This window comes from Hydra vulgaris, chromosome 03, assembly GCF_038396675.1.
Source record: "Hydra vulgaris chromosome 03, alternate assembly HydraT2T_AEP".
NCBI classification, from domain to species: domain Eukaryota; kingdom Metazoa; phylum Cnidaria; class Hydrozoa; order Anthoathecata; family Hydridae; genus Hydra; species Hydra vulgaris.
This window is the reverse complement of record NC_088922.1, coordinates 7,805,786-7,828,569: the sequence shown is the minus strand read 5'-3', so window position 1 is coordinate 7,828,569 and position 22,784 is coordinate 7,805,786. Positions and strand designations below refer to the sequence as shown.

The 22,784-nt window shown below is 28.5% G+C and overlaps 1 protein-coding gene across 1 annotated transcript; it reads left to right on the top strand.

Moving 5' to 3' along the window:
• The first annotated feature begins 7,363 nt into the window (after positions 1-7,363).
• On the top strand, positions 7,364-21,693 carry LOC100209370 (universal stress protein Slr1101). Its single transcript, XM_065792235.1, has 2 exons — positions 7,364-7,434; positions 21,124-21,693. The coding sequence occupies exon 2, from the start codon at positions 21,146-21,148 to the stop codon at positions 21,623-21,625; it is 480 nt and encodes a 159-aa protein (XP_065648307.1). The 5' UTR covers positions 7,364-7,434; positions 21,124-21,145; the 3' UTR covers positions 21,626-21,693.
• Positions 21,694-22,784: the final 1,091 nt, after the last annotated feature.

The following is a 22,784-nucleotide window of genomic DNA, read 5'->3' as shown; positions in this document are numbered from 1 at the left end:
ACACTTAAGTTTAGTAATTGGGTATGTGTTTAATTTTTTAAATGCATAAAATAATTTTCAATCAGACTATCATATTAATATTAATCTAATTTATAACTTTAATGCTTTAAAAAAGTCACTTAAGCTAGTAAATATGGAATATTGAACCGTTGCCAGGCATTTCAGCTGTCACTATCAACCATATAAAAAATCTAAAGTTCCGCAACATTTGTAGTATAAAAAAATACTCAGTTTGTATATATATATATATATATATATATATATATATATATATATATATATATATATATATATATATATATATATATATATATATATATATATATATATATATATATATATATATATATATATATTAATAACTCACCGTATATAATACAAGGTAAATTATTATAAAGTTACATTTTTGAAAGGAAATAAGTTTTTCTTGGAATATTTACTTGAAGAATGTCTTTGAAGATTTTCCTTTGCTCCAGAACTCAATTGCATAGTTTAACCTTTGAAGATCTTTTTTAGGAATTATATTTTGAGTTTGAGTTTATATGTTTCAGAAATCAGTTATTTATGCATATATTACATTTATTTATTTTGATGAGAAAGTGCTTCACCAGACACTTCCATGCTGAAGGAAAAGACACTCGTGTGTCCTATCATTTATCTATATTGAATTTCAATTTGTAAACACTATCTTTGAATAAGTTGAATTTTCAAAGATAGTGTTTACAAATTGAAATTCAAGTATTTTGCAAGTTGAAAAAATGATCCTCAAAAGAGAATCTTTTCACAACAATTATGAGGTACTTATCTAACAAAAGGTACTTCATTTAAATGGGCTCCATATTCACTCGTTTTTTTTGATTCCATATTACCATTCAATTGTGGTGGAGAGACAATATGATTTCTGAGTGGATGCTCTTTTTTCAATAGCTACTTTTTCACTATCGAGTACTGCAGGTCTTCATCAATAGTGTTAAATGCATCAGGTCTTGATGTAAATAAAGTAAGATTTAAATTTTTATCTCAAATGTAAAAAAATTATAAGATAAAATAAAAACGGAAAACCAATTTACCCGCATACACAGACGGCCGCAGGGTTTTTTGGTGTTTCAGACATAACACTTTCACGTATTGTGCTAACTCCAAACTGAAGTATGTTCATGACTATGCCATGAGAGGTTTTGCAAAGTATAGCAATGATGGAGGCCTGGTAATAAAAATACATCAAAATACTTTAACATACTTTAGTTTAGAGTTAGCACATTACGTGAAAGTGTCATATCTGAAACATCAAAAAAGCCTGTGGGCTCCCATACCTACATATGCGCTTCTCAAAGGTAAATATTTTGACGTAAGACGGGTATTGATTGCTCTGTCACAATTTTAGTTTTGGAGATAATCATTAACGATGAAGTTGCTTGTCAAATTTTTAACAAGATAATTCCTAACAAATTTTTTAACAAGTTGAACCTCGTGAGGTAACAACATTTCTGATTGAAATATTATGTTGAAGTCCGTCAGCATACTTAGAATTTGCTTCATCAATTCTAAGTACAGCTCAGTCAGTAGATCGGACAAAAAGAAGAAAAATCAAATTGTTCGACGCTTTTGGATTTGTTTTACATTCCTTTTCGAAATATAATATAAGTGCATTTAACAGCTCCAGAATTCCGCAGACTGTATTGTAAATTGTAAGCCACCTTGTTTGATCTGTGCTTTAGAATGAAATGTTTTGGATATTCTGCGTATTTATGTAAGTCCCTGGATTCAGCCCTCCTACTAGTGCTGTGGGAAAATTAATTGTAGATCATATGTACTAGACACTACTTGAAACTCCTTTGGGAGCTTCAAGCAGGCTTTAGAAGAATTCAGATGAATTTTATGGCAAAAACATTACACAGTTAAAAAGTGAGGAACAACGGCTTACAAATGGAAGAAGGCTGAGTTATGTGCGCTAAACATTGTGTTGCAGGTGACTGCACAAAGTTTAACAATTATATCCAAGCTGATTTCGTAATTTTTTTCCAAAGTTAACGTAGAATATGTCAGTAACTTGCAGTTCTACCCTGAACCTCAGCCAAATTCAGTCTCTTCAACACAAGACAACCAAGACCGAAGTCATAATACTTGATCATGGCACCATAATACATGATCATAACAGTGATGCCAGTTGTCTTGTCAATCTTATTGGAATAATAAACATTTTTCAGCATTGCTAGTTCTTTTAGTTGGTAGATTCCTAATCCTGCGAGGAAATTAAATAGTTAATCAAAGTTTCAGAATGCTGTTAAAATACATTGAAAAAATATTTCTTACAAATTCAACAATACCTTGTCTTAAAGGCTACCGATTGTCTTGCGCATGCCATTTTGAAGACATATACATGGTCTGCTGATAACACTTTCACCAGGGACACCAGTTTATTGGCTAAGGATAAAGCTAAATTGTTCTCTGCAATGAAAATAGCCATTCTAGATTCTGTGATTTGGCTTTGGTGATCTAGAAATAAATGATCTAGATCACCACAGCCGTATTTACTGTATCCATGCAATAGTTAGTCATTAATTTTCATAACTGTTCATTTTCCGGTAATTTCATCGTGTTTTATGAATGGCTTGGAATAGAATGGTTTTATAAATGAATTTTGTCATCTTTTATGAATGGCTATATTAGAATGCCTCTCTAATCACCCTTACGGTTCGTTAGAGATTAGCTACATTAAGAAAATTTTAAGAAGTATAAAAGAACTAAATAATTGAATTCACTAGTTAAATTATAAGTTTAAATTTATTATATAAATAAAACTTAAAATAATTTAATTCTTGCTAATCGAGTTATTTAATATTCCCAAGAGTCCAAGACTTATTCTTTTTTGTGAGTCTATAAATTGTAACTACTATGTATTGACAGTCAAAACACTGATAGTTTCATGTTTGCATTATTTTGTTTTATAATTATTGTATATAGCAGTATCTGATTCAGAATTAGACAGTTTTATTGGCTACGTTGTCATAAAGATGTTGCATTATTGTGTTGATAATGTTTTAACTTATGTTTAAGATTTTGGGTTTATTTATTACACAAACTATATACAAAGTTAACAATAATTACAATCATCATTAAAACGTTTACGAAATTTAATAAATAGAAAAACTCTTTGAAAATCATGGAAAGCGGAAACACTGGCTAATGTTTGCATTTTATCATGCAAAATACTAATATACTAGCGCTCAAAGTTTAACACTGAGCATTTCCAATAATTTTTTTTTCTATTATTTTCATAAAAAAAAAACTGGCAATCTTCCATTTACTCTCATTTAATTCTAATCAATATTAAAATTTTGTAAATAAAAAATGGTATACATTAGTAATGTTATCAAAGAATAAATTAAGTTTGAAGCGGAATCCCGCACGGAACAGAAAAACGCAAATTTTAGTTACTAGGTAAATAAACTTTAATTCCAAGGAAAGTACAAGTTTCAGCAGTATATATTTTTAAAAATAATATTTCAAACATTAATTAAGATTTCCAGAAAGACTGCACTAAGTATCATAGAACCATAAGAATCGTTTAAATGCAGTTCACGAATGATCACGCATGGAAGTCATGCACGGAATTTGCAAATTCGTCAATTTCAAGTGGTTATTTTTGTGAAAATAAGTTGCTTGAGAGTATTTCAAGGAGAATATTATACTGCTACAACTCATATTTAATATATTTTTGATGAGAAATGGCAGTCATCAAACATTTTCAACTTGAGTGCAGCGTTTTGAAAATTATCGTATATTTTTCAAGCTATTACAAAGTTATCTTGTTCTATTTCCACTTTATGAAAAAGTTATATTATTGATCGTGCCATGTACCTTAAAAAAATGATTTTCTTCTATATTAAAATCTAAGTTAAAATCAAAAAAGTTGCGGAAAAAACATATGTAATAAAAATCTTTTAATATACCGTCTCCTAAAGTTTTTATTTTTTAAAACGTTTTATCTCAAAACTCAAAAAATTTTTTGTTGATAATTAAGATATATAGATCATTGACAGTGTTTGGAAAGTTCCTTTTTAAAAGGATCTCGTTCCGTTCCCCGTTCATTTCGTAAAGCAAGAACTCGTTCCAATTCCTTGTTCCTTAATCAAAAAAGGAACTTGTTACGCGTTCCTCAAAAAAAAGAACTCGTTCCTACTTCGTTCCTTTTTTTAAACTTATTTTTACATAGTAAATGGTATTACTTATTGCACATTTATGACAAATTTAAGAGTAGATATATTGTTTCGCTAAGCGGGTGCTTTTTTTAAGTGTTTTGCTTAATCATTACTTTTAAAATTTTTTTTAATATTTCTGGTGTCCTGCCGGCCTAGTCTGCCTCTGCATGTACTTTATACACATAAAATTGATATATTAATTTCAGCTATTTCGGAAGTATGAGCATTATAAAAGTGTTATTGTAAAATAAAGATTTAGAAAACAAGAAAAAAGTATTAAGACAAAGAAAAAATTTTAGACAACATTATTTTGTTTCAATTAAACTAATTTTTCAAGTAGAGAGTCAATTAATGTATGTCTTTTTTCAGTCATCACATTAGACCATGTCGAAAATAGTCGTTCAACCGGAGCACTCGACGGAAGAGGTGTGTTAAGTTCTAAAAAAACTTTTAATACTGCTGGATATAATAATAACACAGTAAACACTTTTGACTGTGATTTTAAATATAACTCCAACTCCTCAATACCAGAACTTGTAACTACGTTGATTTCCACTGGTAAACAGAAAAAGTCTTCTTTAGACGAACCTGTTGCTATATGTGAAGAGGATTTGATTTCACAAGCTGTTGAACTAAGATCCACATTTTCAAACAAAGACTTTAACCAGGTTTCTGCTGTGAAACGTTTGACACCATCAAGCCATAATAATTTAAAACGCGGTATTAAACAAGGTGCTAATATTAGTTCTTTTTTTTCCCAAATAGAACAAAATCGAGTTTTAATTGAAGTTCTTACCGTCTTGACAAATGGACCACAAAAGTTCATACTTAGATATGATTTAAAAGCTTTTACAAAATTCGAACCACTGTCTGTTGTTGTAGCAACAATCTTGTTTTGTATTTTATAGGTTGTATGAATCTTATACAAAACATTAGCCAAAACAGTATATGTTTGTCTTCCTTTTAAGCGACTACATGCTAAAGATACTGAATGACGCTGTAGAGCCTTCTGATCTATCCAATGGCAAGTCACCCCAATATAACCCCTTTTACCTTTACTCCAACAATCAGCTGTGGTTGCAACATACATAACATCTGCAAGTGTAAGTAATATCTTCAATCATTGATAAATACAGATTATTAATACGTAGTTTTAAAGTTTTACTACAAATAATCTTCAGGTCTTTAGGAAGGCCTAATTTCACCAAATTCACAAATGATGGTTTATCAACTATATTTAAGGGTTGTGTTTCACTAACAATAAAATTTACAACAAGTTGATCTAAACTTATTTGATTTAATTTAAAATGCTCATTTCCTTTATTGGTTCCATATTTCTCCAGAGTAGATTGTACCACTCCTTTTTTCACATTCTCTGATGAACTTAATTTTTTCTTTTTAGCAAATGCATCTTTTTTACCTTCATTTATAGCTTTTTCAAAAGCAACCATTTTGAATGGGTGAATTCTCTAATAAAAAAATAAATTTAAATTAACAATTTTTACTAATAAGTAAATCAAATTTGAAACCTCAGCAAATTCAAAGAGTTACATGCTTTATTCAACATGGTGTAATTATTGAATTTGCATGTTTAACAATATATGCACCTATTCAAGCTACTTTATGTTTACAATAATTTCTTTTTTGCATCCGCTGGTATGAAGTACATAGAATGATACTATGCATGCTAAGTATGTATTTTATTTCATGCATAATTCAAAATAAGTTAACTGAGTTAAATTCAAAATAGTAAGAAACACTAACATTTATTTAATATGCCGTTTTAAATTAGATGATGTATTTTTAGCTGTACTTATTTATTTTCCTAAAGGGCCACACAAAACACATTTTGCATTTATATTATTGCCATTCATTCCATTAAATACAAAAAATGATTCCAAGCCGCTCCAAGGCAAACTGTTATCTAAGAGAAAAAGAAAACATTACTTCGTGTTAAGCATAATGAGTAATTTAGTTGCATAGACTTACGACCTCAGTTAAGTTAAGGACGTTAGTTAATAAACTTACTTTAAAAATAATAAACTTAAGTCAATGCAATATAAAATAGATAGAAAGTAACAGCATATTTTATAAAAACTTACCACTAACTTCAGTATTATTATTACATGCATAATTTCTGACACTTTCAATAACTGGAACATCACTGACAATATCAATAATCGGATTTATTCCGCCAACTAAAACCACGTGAAATAAAACTTAAAAAGACCTTTTATTTAATGTTTATCTATTTTACGCGGTTTTAGTTCGGATTAAGTTAGCACATGTACTAACTTTTAAACTGTAAGATTAAATTTAAAAATTAGTACATGTGGCCAACTAAATCCGAACTTGGATTGAACATCATCAACAAATTATTTCGATTTTGAACTTTAAAAACAACTATTGCAAAAAGTAAAGTTATAAATTTTTAAGGAACTATTACTTTTCGTTCACGTTCCTTCAAAAAAAGAATTCGTTCTCTTTCCTCGTTCCGCTATTTTAAAAGGAACCAGTTCCAAGCTTCGTTCCTCCAAAAAGGAACTAGTTCAAGGAACTCGTTCCTTTTAAAACGCGTTCTTCCAAACACTGATCATTGAATATAGTAAAACAATTTTTTTTCTAAAAGATCCTTCTAAGATAAAAAAACTCATGCGAGATTCCCGCATAGTCTCTAGGGCCACCACACCACTGACATTATTTCAATGCTTATATGTAACTTTACAAAAGAACTATTCTGTAGGACATTCTTAACTTATATATAAATAGGATTTAAATACAAGTTAAGATACTCTTCCAAACTTTTTCTAAATCTTCACAAAGTGTTTAAAGATTTAAGGATAATGTCCAGAGGGCACAGAATGTCTACTCGACGTCTTCATGACGTCACAAAGACCATCTTCGCCCGCTGGGTGTTTTATAAGAGTGTAAGAATAATACTCTAGAAAAACTAACTAAAAAAGTTGTACAATTTAAACATAAAAATTGTCTACTCCCTTCTCTTACTTTATTTGAGTCTGGATCCACCGAATTAAAAAATCTGTAAGTTGCCTCATTACTAGATCAGCTCCTGCTTTAATATTTATTTCAAAAACCTGATTTTTATTCCATTTTTCACTTGCCTCTCTTTAAAAATTAGCCAATCAGATTGCGCATATCTGTATACAATGTATATCATACGTAGGCTGCTTTCCGGATCACGTTACGTCATTGCATTATAACTAAATTTACGGTAAGGATGTTTAAATGGCTTTAATGTTACTTTTCATAATTGATTTTATATTGGCTGAAGCATATTACACTTAGTTTTTAGGAAAAACGGTTGTAATTGCTTAGCTTTATTTTTACTAATGGTAACGTGTATATGTATGTTTTATAAGTATACCAATTAAATCACTATAAAATGTAAAATAGTAATAAAAAGTACAATAATAATAGCAAAAGAAAAAATAAACTGTTTAAAATAATGTTTCCAAATTATAATAATAATAATATAAAGTTTATTAACAATAATAATAAAGTTTCTTATTTAAACTTTCTAATAATAATGGCGAAACTTTATATGTTTAATCTATAAATGATTTTAAACTTTAAATGTTATTGTAAAAATGTAATAAAGTAGTAGGTTTGCATTTTTGTGCTTTTTTAGGATTATTAGTGCAATGAGAAAAAAAATTTTCAAAAGAAAAACAAATTTTTTTTTTTTTGTTATTGATTTATTTATGTCATAAGATCTATTTCTTAAATTTACTGGCATTTAAAGGTGTGGACTGGTTCGTATCTGTTTATAAAAGATAATTAACAACAATAAAATAAAAAGGTCCTCCTTATATTTTGTTTTTTATTTAGCGCATAAAATTTATTAAACTGTAACAACATAATGAAGCTGTAATATGTATATATATATATATATATATATATATATATATATATATATATATATATATATATATATATATATATATGTTTGGCTTTTTTAAATTAGTATTCTCAGTGTTGATAGCTTTTATCTATTAGCTCCTATAGTGCTATATTATTATTATTGGTGACTTTAATGCTCATCCCAATGAATGGCTTAGCTCTAGTACCACTCATTTAGTTTGTAACTTTTTTGCCAAACAATCCTAGTCACTTTAATTTGTGTCTTGTTTCTTGCCCTAGCTTGTGATTAGTTTCTCATTGTTGTTATTTGGGTGTTTTAAATCATGGTATGGTTTTATTTAGGTGTTCTACATCATGGTTTTACTAAAAATTTTGTACTTTTTATCAGACTCACCCTATCATCACACTTCTTTCTACTACTATAATTAAAACTCTTTTTGCAATTTTCTTCTTTAGGGTTTTTGGACTGTTGTTTTTTGTCTCTTTACTGATAGTTGCACCTCCTATGTAATCTCCTGTATTCAGGAAGGCATTGAAGCTTTGGTAAAGGCAAGTCTAACATTGCACCTCTTATACATGGATTTAATCTTATAATCTCTCCCAATGATAAGGGAAAGAAGTTATCCTCTAATTTTTCTTCCCCCTTAATCTAATGACCTTCTTGGTGACCTCTTGCCCTAACTCTTCTGCCCAATCAGCCAATCAGTCTTTTTGCTATTGTTAGCAAGAGTCTTAAATTAACAAACTTCTAATATCTCATCTGCCATAGTTTTTAAAGTTAATAAATCTGATTTTAAAATTGATTTGATGCACGCTGTTGGATAAAGTTGTGCTTTGTTGCCAAAATTGTATTTTTTAATTTTTTTAATTACGATTGCTATATTTAAAATTTGTATGCATATGCATAATGTTTCAAACATGAAATTATAATTATTTTTTTTTACAAAATTTTAGCAAAAAAAAGTATAAAATTTTTCAACAATACAATTGTTATCATATAAATACAGTATCTTAACACAAGTTTTTATCATATAGTGACTTTTTTATATTTATATTTATACAATTTCAAGTTTATAATAGTGTAGAAAGATTTTATAGGTATTATTTGTGTACAAAACATTTTTTTTAAGTATACATTTTTCATCCACTAATGGTAAAGTGAAGACCAATTTTTTGTTATAACTTTAGTTGGGACAAAAAGTGCTAAAATACTTATGATGCATTGTTATTTACATACATTAAACAGTGTATATATAATTGTATATAACTTATATAAGTATATGTAACTAGTATATATACTAATTATGTTATCCACATAACTTCCATCAGTAATTATGTTTTTTCAAAACAAATTGAGCAGTTGTTCTGAATGGCAAATCAGTGTTGCTATAAGTATCAAAAGTAAAGTTGTATATTGCAAAAGTATTACAAACATATTTGTGCTGGATCCTCCCCTAGATTAAATTTTGTTATATTGTTTATCTGGAGAGTCAAGAGAATAGAGAATTTTTGACATTTTATTGCAAATATTAATTAAAATCTTAACTAAACTTTTTAGTTTGATAATTCATTCTAAGCACAAAACAAACTGTAAGCTCACTAAAAACTTGGTGCCTGTAATCTTATGGTACTTTTCAAGCCTTCTCTATTAAATCTCTTTGAAATATAGCAATCATAATAAATTTATAATCATTTAAAATATCTTTAATCAAAGAGGCATGACAATTAAGTGTTTGTTGAAATTTTTTTCCCAATTACCTATCCATAATGCTATTGCTTATAAGAATTCAGTTTTTTTATCATTCGAGATGCTATTTCCTAAATAGTTATTTGAGCAAAACTAGTTTTTATTGTTAGCAATAATCCACCATTTATTAAACAAGCCTAAAAAGCTAACAGCATCTTTACATAAAGAAAAGTATGATTTCAAACAAGCTGTTGTACTTTCACTAAATAAGTAAAGGGCAATCTAAATATTTTGTTTAAATTTCTCCTGGGTGCAGCACCTTGAATGTAGGTCTTAGAACTTTACCTAAATTTACATCTAAAGTCAGAACTTTTTCATAGGCATCATGAAATAGTTTGCAGGATACTTCTCCAGGTTTAAATGTCATTTAAATTCAATGAACAAATTAAATGGGGGAAACAAAAATTTCTTTTGATTTAGCAAATTATATCTTACATTTAATTGAATGTACAACATCATAGAATAAGTAAACTTTCTGCGTTGAATAAAATTGAGAGGCTATCAAGCCAATTTCATATTCTAATAACAGTTTGTTAAATGCAGAAACACTACTTACATGATTATTACACACAATAGCTTGCTCAACAAAAAGACTATTAAAAAAAAGACTCAAAGTTTAAATGATCTCGTTTTTTAACCATTTTTACAATCAACTTTTACAACTGGAACAGCTTTTTTAATGTATGGAATGTCTTCGTTGAAACTGTTTATCATAAAGCAAACAACTTTTTTGTCAAGTTTATCAATATTGTTAACAATGAATCTAAACAAATTGACTTTCTTTTGTCTGCATTTTTTCTTAATTTTAATTTTGAAAATGACCTTTCTCCAGGGCAGTTGGATATCATGAAATATACAAAAATTCTAAGAATGATTTCAGTATTTGGAAATGTCAAATTATCATCAATGTCTTTCGTGAAGTCTTCCACCAGATGATTAACACAAGTCTTCAGCTTATCTTTATTGAATCTCATGTCTATTAAAAATACAAATTTATCATTCAATTCCTGATAGCATTGATCTCTTTCTTTTAAGTTTGTAGTAAAATTATTGATAGTTTTTAAAAAAATGTTTGTCTTAAACTCTTCACATGGACTTTATTTAGGTTCTTCTGATCGGTTTTCGCCTAGAAGCACATTCTTATTACGGTCTCTTTTGTAAATAATCTATGTCTGGTAACAATTTCGCATCTTGTTAAATTAAATGTGTTAATTAATCCAAGAAAATAATCACCAAAAGATAAATAAAGTTCAGCACATGTATCTAGAGTAATAATTGCACTTTGCAATGATTTGGAAACAGCATTCATTCGTTGCTAAATTTGATCCCATATTGTTTGTAAAGCAAGTTCAAAAGTTTCCATTTTGATAGTAAATTTCTAGCCGCAGCTCTTGCTGTTTCAAAACTATTACTATCATTGATTTTGACCAATCCTTCCATTAATTTATTGTAGTTCTGGTGAATGGTTTTGACCAAGTCAGCATGAGTGCTCCACAGAGTATTCAATAGTGATTTCAATGAACTACTTGCAAACTGTTCCAAAACACTCCATAACTTTGTAGAAGCAGAGAAAAAATTGTACAGTTCTTGAACAATACCAAAAAAAATTAATTCCCTTGATGCAGCAATCTACAGCAGCCTCTCCTACTAAGTTAGGAGAATGACCTGAACATGGCAAGAATTTTGCCGACTTATTGAAAAGTTCTAGTTTTCATGCCTTTATATTTTCCACTCATATTGCTTGAGTTATCATAAGACTGGCTTTTGCAGTTGCTGATTTTCAAGTTCAATTTTGCATCTAAAAAGTCCACGGTTGTATTTGCTAAATTTTCCTTGGTGTGACTATTGATGTCGATGAATTTGACAAATCTTTCAATAGGCTCATTAGAAATTTGATCAATGTACCTCAAGATCACACATTGTTGATCTTTTTGACTCACAGGTGTTGAAACTATTGATAATCCATAATACTTAGATTTTAAAGCATCGTTGCTGATTGATTGCAAAACTTTTTTTGCGACCAATACGATTAATTCCTCACATGTATTCTATGAGAGGTAGTTTGTTTTTCCAGAACTGCTGTCACCATAGTTTTTTATTTTTTTAGCCAATAAAGGATCAAATTGTGCAATCAACTCAAGCGAACCAATAAAATTTCCGTTGCTCTCGGACCCAAATTTTTCATTTGAACCTCTAAAAGCTATGTTTCTTTCCGTCAATGTGCAAATTACAGCTGTAACTCTTCTTAGAACCTCTCTCCAATAGTTATTTTCTTTGCGAATTTTGTTTAGAAGTTGATCATTTCATAAAACCTTGTTATTTTTTCTGTGAAAGTATGCTTAGGAAGCATTTCTGTGGTCTGGTGAGTGTTCATGCCCCTGAATATTTCCAATCTTTACATTTCGTTAAAGCTAAAGCACATTTTGAGGGTTTAAAAAGGTTGCAGACAAAACAGAATACCCAACCCAATGCTGGGGAATATATCAGCTATTCTCTATTAAATGTTTCACCATTTACTTTTTGCCCCACAGACAAGCTTTTTGAGCAATATTGATCACAATCTTGATACGTTATTTTAGAGGATTTAAAGTCATAATCTGCATTTTGACATTTTAACGGACCGTTCTCTATCCAAAATTGAATATCCTCAGCTGAAAGAGTTTTCCAAAGTCCTGGATCACTTTTCCTTTACAATGGCAAATTGATAGGGAAACATATCCTCTCCTCATTGGGTTCCCATTGTTTGTTTAAAGTTTGAGTTTCATTTATTGAATCCTCTAAAACATCCAACACATTTGCTTCTTTACTCATGCCACAGTTTGTAAGATTAGCTAAAATTGGTGAATTAGCATGATATTCTGTTTTTAATAAAAAAACTATCAAGTTTTTGATATTTTTTTTTTTACATCTTTGCTTCCAATAAGGCTGCAAGCAACCACTATAAGAGTTGGAAGTTACTGGAAGAGAAAAGATGAAGTTAGTAAAGCAAGATTACAATTAACAGACGACTTAAAAGATTGCAAATTATATGAATCAGAAAAGCAAAATGAAGGAAGCGGATTTCGAAGAACTGTTGTTCGAGGAAAAAAAATAGATGAATAAGAGTTTTTGCAGCACTTAGAAACAGTCACAGTAAAGGATGAGACTTGAATGACAAGTAACACTAAAATGAATTTTAGTAGATGGCACAAGAGATGCTAGCTCCTTAGAGCAGTGCCCATTATAGTGTTTGTAGAAAAGAGAAAAAGGAGCAACGTTAAGACAATGTGATAATGGTTGGAGGTTGGCTGCAAGAGCAGATCCAACTATGTTTACAATGCGTTTTTGCACCCTGTCTAAAAGAGAAAGGACATCATTAGAAAATCCACCCCAGTTATAGCAACAGTATTCTATACAAGGCCGAATTTGAGATTTATAGAGATAGACAATAGAATCCGGAGTAAGAAAGTGTCAAGCTTGATAAAGAGATGTAACCTTAGGAGATGCTATTTTTGCAATGGATTTGATATATGATTTCCAAGAAAGATTGGAAGTAAGAGTTGATCCTAGAAGATAAAGAGTAGATGACTCATCGAGTACATCACCGTTCATAAATTCTTTCTTTTTGCAACTCCATTTTCATAGCTTCTTCCCATATTTGTTAAAAGTTTCTGAAAATAGACACATTTAATTAATTTAATTGCTATTGTTTATGAGCTCTGATTTTACTAATAGATTACACACTACTTTTTATTATTAAAATTAAGTAAAATAGCCTACATAGCTAAGCAAACATTTGTTAAAAATAAACAGGAAAATGAACATTAAAAAATTATGAATACTTTTTTCGCAGTGCATTAATTTACTTTACTTAAAAGCGTGCAAAGTTTTGCTTAAAGTTTAACGCAATTTAAAATTTAAAACAATTACTTTCTTCGATTACTTCATTATTTTACTTAAAAGCGTGCAAAATTTTTCTTTAAATAAACTCATTTTTTTTATTTTAAATGGAACATTTTAAAACATGCACGAATGAAAAAAAGAACAAATTTATTAATTATGGTGTCTTTTTTATTATAAATCTGGAAAATTAGTTGGGCTGTTTTGCAAATAAATAATGTTTACAACTGTTGTAAACATTAATTAGGGTTACCATACATCCTCTATTGTGTAGGAGAGTTTGCTAAACTACATGACAGTCGTAAAAGAAGGTAATGTTTTTTGTGGGGCCTTTAGGCCATGGCCTATTTATCCTGCCTGTAAATCCGGCTCTGACTAGGAATATATATATATATATATATATATATATATATATATATATATATATATATATACATATATATATATATATATATATATATATATATATATATATATATATATATATATATATATATATATATATACATATATATATATATATATATATATATATATATATATATATATATATATATATATATATATATATATACATATATATATATATATACAAATAAAAAATTCTAAATTTTTTTACGTTCATGTGTGACAAAAAAATTCTTCACAAAAAAAAGATTTCAAATTTTATGTTTAAATTATTCAGTGTTCAGATTTTATGACCATGTAAAGTTTGTAGCCCTCTCGAATCGAGGGGGGAGAGGGTTATTCTTTACATGGTCATAAAAACTGAATACTGAATAATTTAACAAAAAGTTTGAAATCTGTCGATGAATACATAACTAGTTTATATTTATGAAAAAATAAATAATTCAACTCATTGTCCTCATGTTTAAGGTAGGGAGGGCTAAGATTTTAGGGTTTCTACTTCCCATTCTCCTACCACAGTAATTTTTTTAAAAATCTTTTCGTCAATGGTATAAACGTAAAAAATGTATATACAGGCCTTGGCGGGAGTAAATGAGCACGAGAGCTGAGAAAATCTTTGGCGAGCCATGCGAGCTGCTCCTCTAAACAGCTTCTTACAAGAGCTTTTGGTTTTTGCATGAGCTATCTGTTTATTCATTAAAAAAAATTAAATACAAAATTTGCTTTTACACTTGTTACAAGTAAATGTTTGTAATGTAAAAGTTACACGAATATATACGTAACAAGCGTCATTTACTGCGCTGTGAAAAAATTATTTAGATGAGTGTTGTCTTTGAGTTTTCACACTAGCTATCCACTTATTTTTTTCTGTTTTTAATTATATTATATTTGTGTTCAAAATTATATAGTTTTAATATATTAATTTTTTTATTATTATTTATATAACTTTAAAAATTGTTTTTTTTTTTTTTGTCAATTTCAACCTTATTTTATAAAATTGAAGTTAACTACTAATTTGTGGTCAAGCAATTTTAAAAATTTTGAAACTAATAATCTTAGATTAAATAGAAAACATAAATAACATAAAAAATATTTTATTAATATAAATAACAATAACTCGTGACGTTAGAATAATAGGGTTTTATCTCTATATATTTTACAGCTGTTGTTGTTTATATTGATAAAATATGTTTTTTTTTTTATATTTATGTTTTATAATTAATTTTACATTATTAGTTTTATGATTTTTAAAATTGCTTGTTTACAAATTAATTGTTAATTCCAACTTTATTAAATAAGGTTAAAATTAACAATGAAAAACAAAAACAAAACAAACACGTTTTTAAATATTATATATATATATATATATATATATATATATATATATATATATATATATATATATATATATATATATATATATATATATATATATATATATATATATATAATAGTAATAAGATTAATATACTAAAGTTATATCATTTTAAACACAAAAATAATGTTATAAATAAAAACAGAAAATTATATTTTTTTTTGCCATAAAAATTGGGAGATAGAACCTTATAATTCTCATCTACCAATATGCTATTTTGTCTTATATCAATTTATATTACTTAATAAATAATAAATGTGTGTTAAAAGCAATCAATTTAACAAATTTGATATTTTGATCTTTTATTTTAACGAATTGACAAATTTTTACTTTTATTTTTAAAAAATTAGGAGGGTTTAACAAATTTTGTTAAATTCTCTTAGCATTACAAAAGGGAAATAGAACCCTATTATTCTAACGTCTGTAAAACATTTAAATAATTAAAAACCGAAAGTTAAATTCTCACATCGTTAAAAAATAGTGATAGAACCCTTTTTATTATTTTTATTATTCTTATTCATATGTATGTGACCCACATGCATTTTTTTTTTTAATTTTTTTTTTCAATTTTTTTGACAACTTGACCACTGTTTTTTCTAGATATTAATAATTGTTTTTAAAAAATGCGCTAAAAAAACCAACTGATTTAAAGAGAAAATAAAAATTAAAAATATATATATATATATAAATTGAAAAAAGAAATGAATTTAACGAATGATAAATTTAATAAAGGATAAACCAGAGAAAATAAAATGAAACTAATTTAAAGAGAAAATTAAAAATAAATAAAAAAACATAAACTGAAAAAAGAAACGAATTTAACGAATGATAAATTAAATAAAGGATAAACCAGAGAAAATAAAAGCATAAAACTAATTAATTTTTTAATTTTGTAGCGTCTCAATAGTTCAAACATAATTAATTTAGCGTTTCTATTAATAATTGCCGGATTGATTTAGCGCCTTAGGTCAATTAATTTTACCCTTCACGAGGAGCGACTGTTACATTGGCATTAAATGAAGGTTCAAATTCAACTAATGGATATATTTTTGTGTGTGTGTGTTTTTATTTGCTTTGTAGACAGAAAATATAGTTTCAAATTTTTATTTAACTAAGTTTCGACGTAATTAACCCATTTGGAACCTTTTTTTTGTAAATTTTTTTTTTTTTTCTATTAGAATCCACGTATGTGAACACAGGGGAAAAAAATATTTTCGCAAAACAAGAGTATTGATAATGTCTTTGGAGAATATAAATAAATGTTCTGATTTGGGAACGCTGGTTTTTATAGCAAGTAAATAAAACTAACAGAATTTGCAAAACACCAAATTTTTAATTGTTCCCAAATTTGTATTAAATAGCTTTGAAACTTCGATTTTTTCTATAGTGAAACAATTTTAATTTATAATAAAATCATATTAATTTTATTTTTTCTATTGTTTATTTATTTTATCATCGTTAAGATTTTTATTTTTTTAGTTTTAATTTGTTTTAGTTTTTATTTATTTCAAGTTTATAGTTTGTTTAATTTTAGTTTCAGATTGCATTTGTTTATTCAGCACATTTTTAATAGTGCTAACTTAGAAAGAAGCCATGACCAAGTTGTCAAAACAAAATATTATATGCGTGGTAATATAAGGCGTGCTCACTAGGGTGGTCCATTTTAAACTTTTTTTTGAAATTTTAATCGGGTTTTTTACCAGTAATAAAATTTGATCTAAAAACCCTTAATACAAAAAATTTTGAATTTATGACAATTTTTTGATCCCCCACAAAACATTAGAAGTTAGAATAACGGATTGCATAAGTGTTGCGCAAATTTTTTATCCACTTATTGTTATAGTTACTTAGTGGGGTTTACACAATTTAATTATTAACCATTAGATAACAATTATTCAAAATTTTATTAATTTACGACTATTTATACATATCCCACAAAAGATTTATGAAAATATTAATAAATATACAATTAATAACGTCACTGAAATTTTGTTTGTTTGTTGAAAATTAATTTCAATTGATTTCTTTGAGAAATATGCATCTTTAAAGCTGTTTCGATGCTTTTCCACAACTTGAGCAAGTTTTTCTCTTCTGGATCAAAACATTTGTCTTTGATGTCTCCTATAAGCTTGATACCTCTCTCTGCAATATCGTTGACACAAGAAAGATTGCTAACAAAATTGTTTGCGGCATTTAAGTCCTCGAATTTGTTCCAATGTTCTGATGGAATATTTAGCCATTCTTGGGGTCTGTTTAATTGTAACAAATAAAAAAACAACCATGACTTTTTGCCAATAAAAGGCAATAAAAAAGGGTTTTCTTCATCACGCCAAATAATAATCGGAGTCTTTGGTTTATATGGAGTAAATACTTTAGGTCTTAATAAGTTTATAAGTTTCTGACCCATCATAGTCTTTTCTGCATAACTCACTGAGTCATAAAAAAGAAAAGACTACTAGCTCCTCAGATAAGTATCCAAGGTGTCTTTCGAAAGACTTGATGGTTTCCTCTGCACATTCAAGCTCGATTGATTTAAATTTCCTTATTAAATAAAAGAAATGCAGGTCATTAGCTGGAGCAGTAGAAGTTACAGCAGATTGAAGAAAGTACTTTGCGTAAAAAAGACAAATGTACTCAGCCAATCTCTCAACCTTCCTTGCTTCTTCATCAGTAAGTTCAAAAGTACGAGATAGTAGGAATATTTTTGTATAACAAATGGCTTTTGACATCTACCTTGCATAATGATCAGAACCAGCATACCGAATGCGGAAACCTCTTTTAATATGTCCACCGAAAAAAAAAAAGAGTAATATCCACTAGTTCGCGATAGTCTTCAAATGGAAATGTTTTTCTGTCCAAGCAATCCATTGCCCATTTCTTTACTTCAAGTGCTTGTTGAAATAAAAAACTATTTTGATCATGAGGCCAGTCCCACACTCTAAGTTCTTTTATATTCTTGTTAAGGTTATGAAATTCTTCTTTGAACCTTTCAAACAACTGAACTCCTGGTGGTTTTTTTGGAACACAAATAGCATTGGATGTTGCTTTTATAAAGAGCTCTGGAATATGATGTCTCCATTCAAGTTGGAGTAGAGAACGACCAATTTGCTTCACAATTAGAATTGTAGCTCCATTATATGCTCCACTGTTTGCAGATGTTGTATCGTAGATAAGTGCAACAACAGATGCTTTTAATTGCCATTTATCAACTAGGTTCATCACTGAACAGCTGCGTTTGACCAGTTCCGTCAGCAATTTTAGGAGTACCTAGCAATTTAGGAGGTATCCCTGCATACACAGCAAGTCGCTCTTCCTTTTTTCCAGTAGCTTGCTTGAAAGTTTTTCCATCCCAATGAATTTCCAAATATTCAGGTGGAATCCAAGTTTCTTCAATTAATTTAGCTTCTTCAATTCTGTTAGCTGATCTTGCTCTATGAACTGATGACTTAGAAAGTGTAACATCATTAAAAGCTGCTCCACCTAATGCTAAAGTCTTTCCCAAAATAAGTAGCTGTTATCTTTCACTAATACCGGATCCTTTTGGTTACCTGATGGTATTCCAACGAAGCATAACAAGAAAAACTGTGCTGATCAGATTATTAGTCCGGATCCGGACTAATAATCTGATCAGCACAGTCCTTCTTGTTATGCTTCGTTGGAATACGATCAGGTAACCAAAAGTTTTCAACAATTTCGCTAACTAGATGATTTGCAATGAGTCTTGTTTCTTTTCTACCATTGTTTTCTCTCTCAAAAAGATATTTTTTCAATATAGCTCTATTCAATGGTAGCTTTCCTCCTTTAAAGTTTTCTAAAGAAAAACCAACAATCCAATGATTTAAAGGGAAGATGGTCTGCTTTTTTTATCGGCAATATTTTTTTTTATAGCAACAGCTGGAATATGTATCGAATGTAGTAAACGTTTTTTTCCTGATCTAAGTACTGACTCTTCTGCATCAATAGATGCATTATTTCCAAAACTTTTACTAGGTCTACCAATCTTCTTTAGTATGGGAGCCATTGTCGTGGTTTAGTACAAAACTGAAGCTTGTAATATATAAGCGCTGTTATTGACTATACGTTTAGATATAAACTTTGCAACATTAAAATAATACAGAATAAGGTTCGTTTTAAACGTTGTAAATTAAACTTATTAACTTAGCGGCATGTTTTTAAGAACTATTTGTTGTCTCAAGAGAATTAAGACTTACTCATTTCCTTAATGCAATTTCACAATATTAAATTCATAATATTGTGAAATTGCATTAAGGAAATTGCAAAAACAAAAGTATTGGTATTATAATGTTTGAAATGTATTGGAATTACAGTAACTAAACTGAATTATGTTACGTAATATCTGTGGTGTATTAAAACAAATCTCTTGTGGGATAAGTACAATAAATCGTAAATTAATAAATTTTTGTAGAATTATTCCTTAGTGATTGTCAAATAAATTGTGTGAACCCCATTTAAAAAAAACAAACAGTTTGTTAGTAAAAACTTTGCGCAACACTTGCGCAATCCATTACTTGAACTTCCGATGTTTTGTAAGGGATGTAAAATTCGTTCTAAATTCGAAATTTTCGGTATTTAGCGTTTTTAGATAATGTCATCACTGGTAAAAATCTCGGTTAAAATTTCAAAAAACAAAAAGTTTAAAATGAACCACCCTAGTGCTCACGCGTCTCGTGAGAATATATATATATATATATATATATATATATATATATATATATATATATATATATATATATATATATATATATATATATATATATATATATATATATATATATATATATATATACACGTTAACAACTGTGTACATTCAATGGAAAATTTATTAAACAAAAAGCTATATAAGTTTATAGCATTTATAAAAAATATTTTATATTTTAGTACTTATTATTATATTTTTTTATTATTGATATATAATATTAATTATAATATATAATATTAATTTATTATTAATATTATATATTTTAGTATTTATAAAAATTATTTTAAGACAGTAAAAGTTTCCACAATAAAAGTGTTTATACAATTACAATTTTTTTAAGCAGAGCATTTAATTATGTTTTTGTTATTTCAGTGCATTATGTTTTTTTTATTTCGCTCAAATTGTGACGAATTCATATATATTTATATAATTTATTTAATTATTATAATTAATATATAAAATATATAATTCATTACAAAATATATAAATTATTATTATTACACATTTCTAATAGTTTTTATATTTTGTTTTTATATTGTGTAATACACAATAACCTAGTGCGTAATATTTTCATAATATATATATGAGTTTGAGCAAAATAAAAATAAAGAGCAGTTTCCAGTGCAGTTTGCACATGAATTTTTAATTTTATTAATAGAGAAAAAAGCAAAAAAGGTGGTATATGTTTATGAAATAAAAATTATTATGCGAGAGCTGTAAATTGCTCCCCTAAAGTTAAAGCTCTCGCTTCCCGCCGAGGCCTATATATAATATATGTTTTGTATAATTTTATTTATGTTTAATTTTTGTTTACTTGTGTGTGTGTGCATATATTGACACACACACACATTTATTGATAGTGTCATATACAATTTTTTTAGTTATGATATACTGTTGTTGTTTTTTTAAGTTTATTTTGTAAATCATCAGTTATGTCTACTGCTAGTCGTACAATTCTTTTGGCTGTGGATGACAGTGAAACAAGTTTGAATGCGTTTAACTGGTATTTGAAAAATTTTCACAGAAATGACGATACGTTGTTATTAGTGCATGTTCATAGAATGCCTGAACTTCCCACAATGGGATTGATGATTGGGGTTGTTCCAATGACCCAGACTTATGAAGCTATAATCAGAACAAGTATTGAAACAAGTAACCAATTGCTTGCTAGCTATGAGCAACGTTGCAAGGATTGCCAAGTTACTTCAAAAACAATTCTTGCTGATAATCATGATTCACCAGGACATGTAATTTGTAGTTTGGCTAAAAGTAACAATGCCGACATTGTAATAACTGGACAGAGAGGACTTGGTGCACTTAGTCGTGTGTTCCTTGGTAGCACAAGTGATTATATTCTGCATCATGCTCACATCCCAATAATTGTTGTGCCTCCAAAAGTAAATGAACATTAAATACTTTGTTATTATTATAATAGTATCAAATATTTAGTTTGAATAAAACGTTCAAAAGTCAAACATAACATTATTATTTTAGTTGTAGATTTTTTATAATTTATGTTCGTTCCTTATATGACTTAAGTCATATAAGAAACAAACATAAATTATAAGTTTATGTTGCAAATAAAGTTAAATATATATATATATATATATATATATATATATATATATATATATATATATATATATATATATATATATATATATATATATATATATATATATATATATTGTTAATCTGGGCCAAATTTAAATTGTTAGTGTAGATATAAAAACTCGTTTAAAATATTTTTTTTAAGCCTCTATGAAGGACTAATATTTGAAAGGATGTGCAAATTCGATTTTCTGAGTTCGCTAGCGAAGGCCTATTATTTCTATGTTCTTCAAGATTGTAGTACAGCGTGGGGAAGAGAAACTCGCTTATTTGAAACATATATTATAACAAAAGTAACGAATATATACAAATGAATTTTGTAATAGCATAATCTAGAACAAGTAAATTTTACTATTTGCCAGTTTTAAAGATGATATCACGCAAATGACGTCCGTTATTGTCAATCCATTGTGTCAGTCGTGCCCGGAAATTGGTGTCGACTCTTTCCAGCTTCTCAATAGGAATGTTGGCGACGGATGAAGGTTGTCCCTCAAAGAGATCACGTGCCCAGGAAAGGCTTCGTTCAAGAAAACCATGGATGCTCTTGATGTATGCATAGTTGCACCATCTTGCTGGAACCACAAATCGTCCAAGCCCATCTCGTTCAGTTTTGGCAGGAAGAAATCTTGTAACATCGTCACGTAACGCTCAGATGTCACCGAAACTTTCCTCTCAATTTCTTCGAAGAACCAGTGACCGATTATTCCAACTCGGGATATTGCACACCGAACAGTCACACGTTGCGAGTGTAGAGGTCGTAGGTGAAGTTCTCGTAGGTTTTCAGCGCTCTAATACCGCATGTTCTGCTTGTTCACAGCCCCAGAAAGATGGAAGTGCACCTCATCGCTGAAGAACACAAGCGTGTCATCAGGTAAGTCGAGAAGGGTCCTACGCGCAGCCTCACGAACATCGATGTTCTGCGGAGATCTTGCAGTCCTTTGGAGACCAGGCTTCTTCACA

Coding starts and splice junctions, on each gene's coding strand:
- LOC100209370 (XM_065792235.1), top strand. CDS start 21,146: ATGTCTACTGCTAGTCGTACAATTCTTTTGGCTGTGGATGACAGTGAA.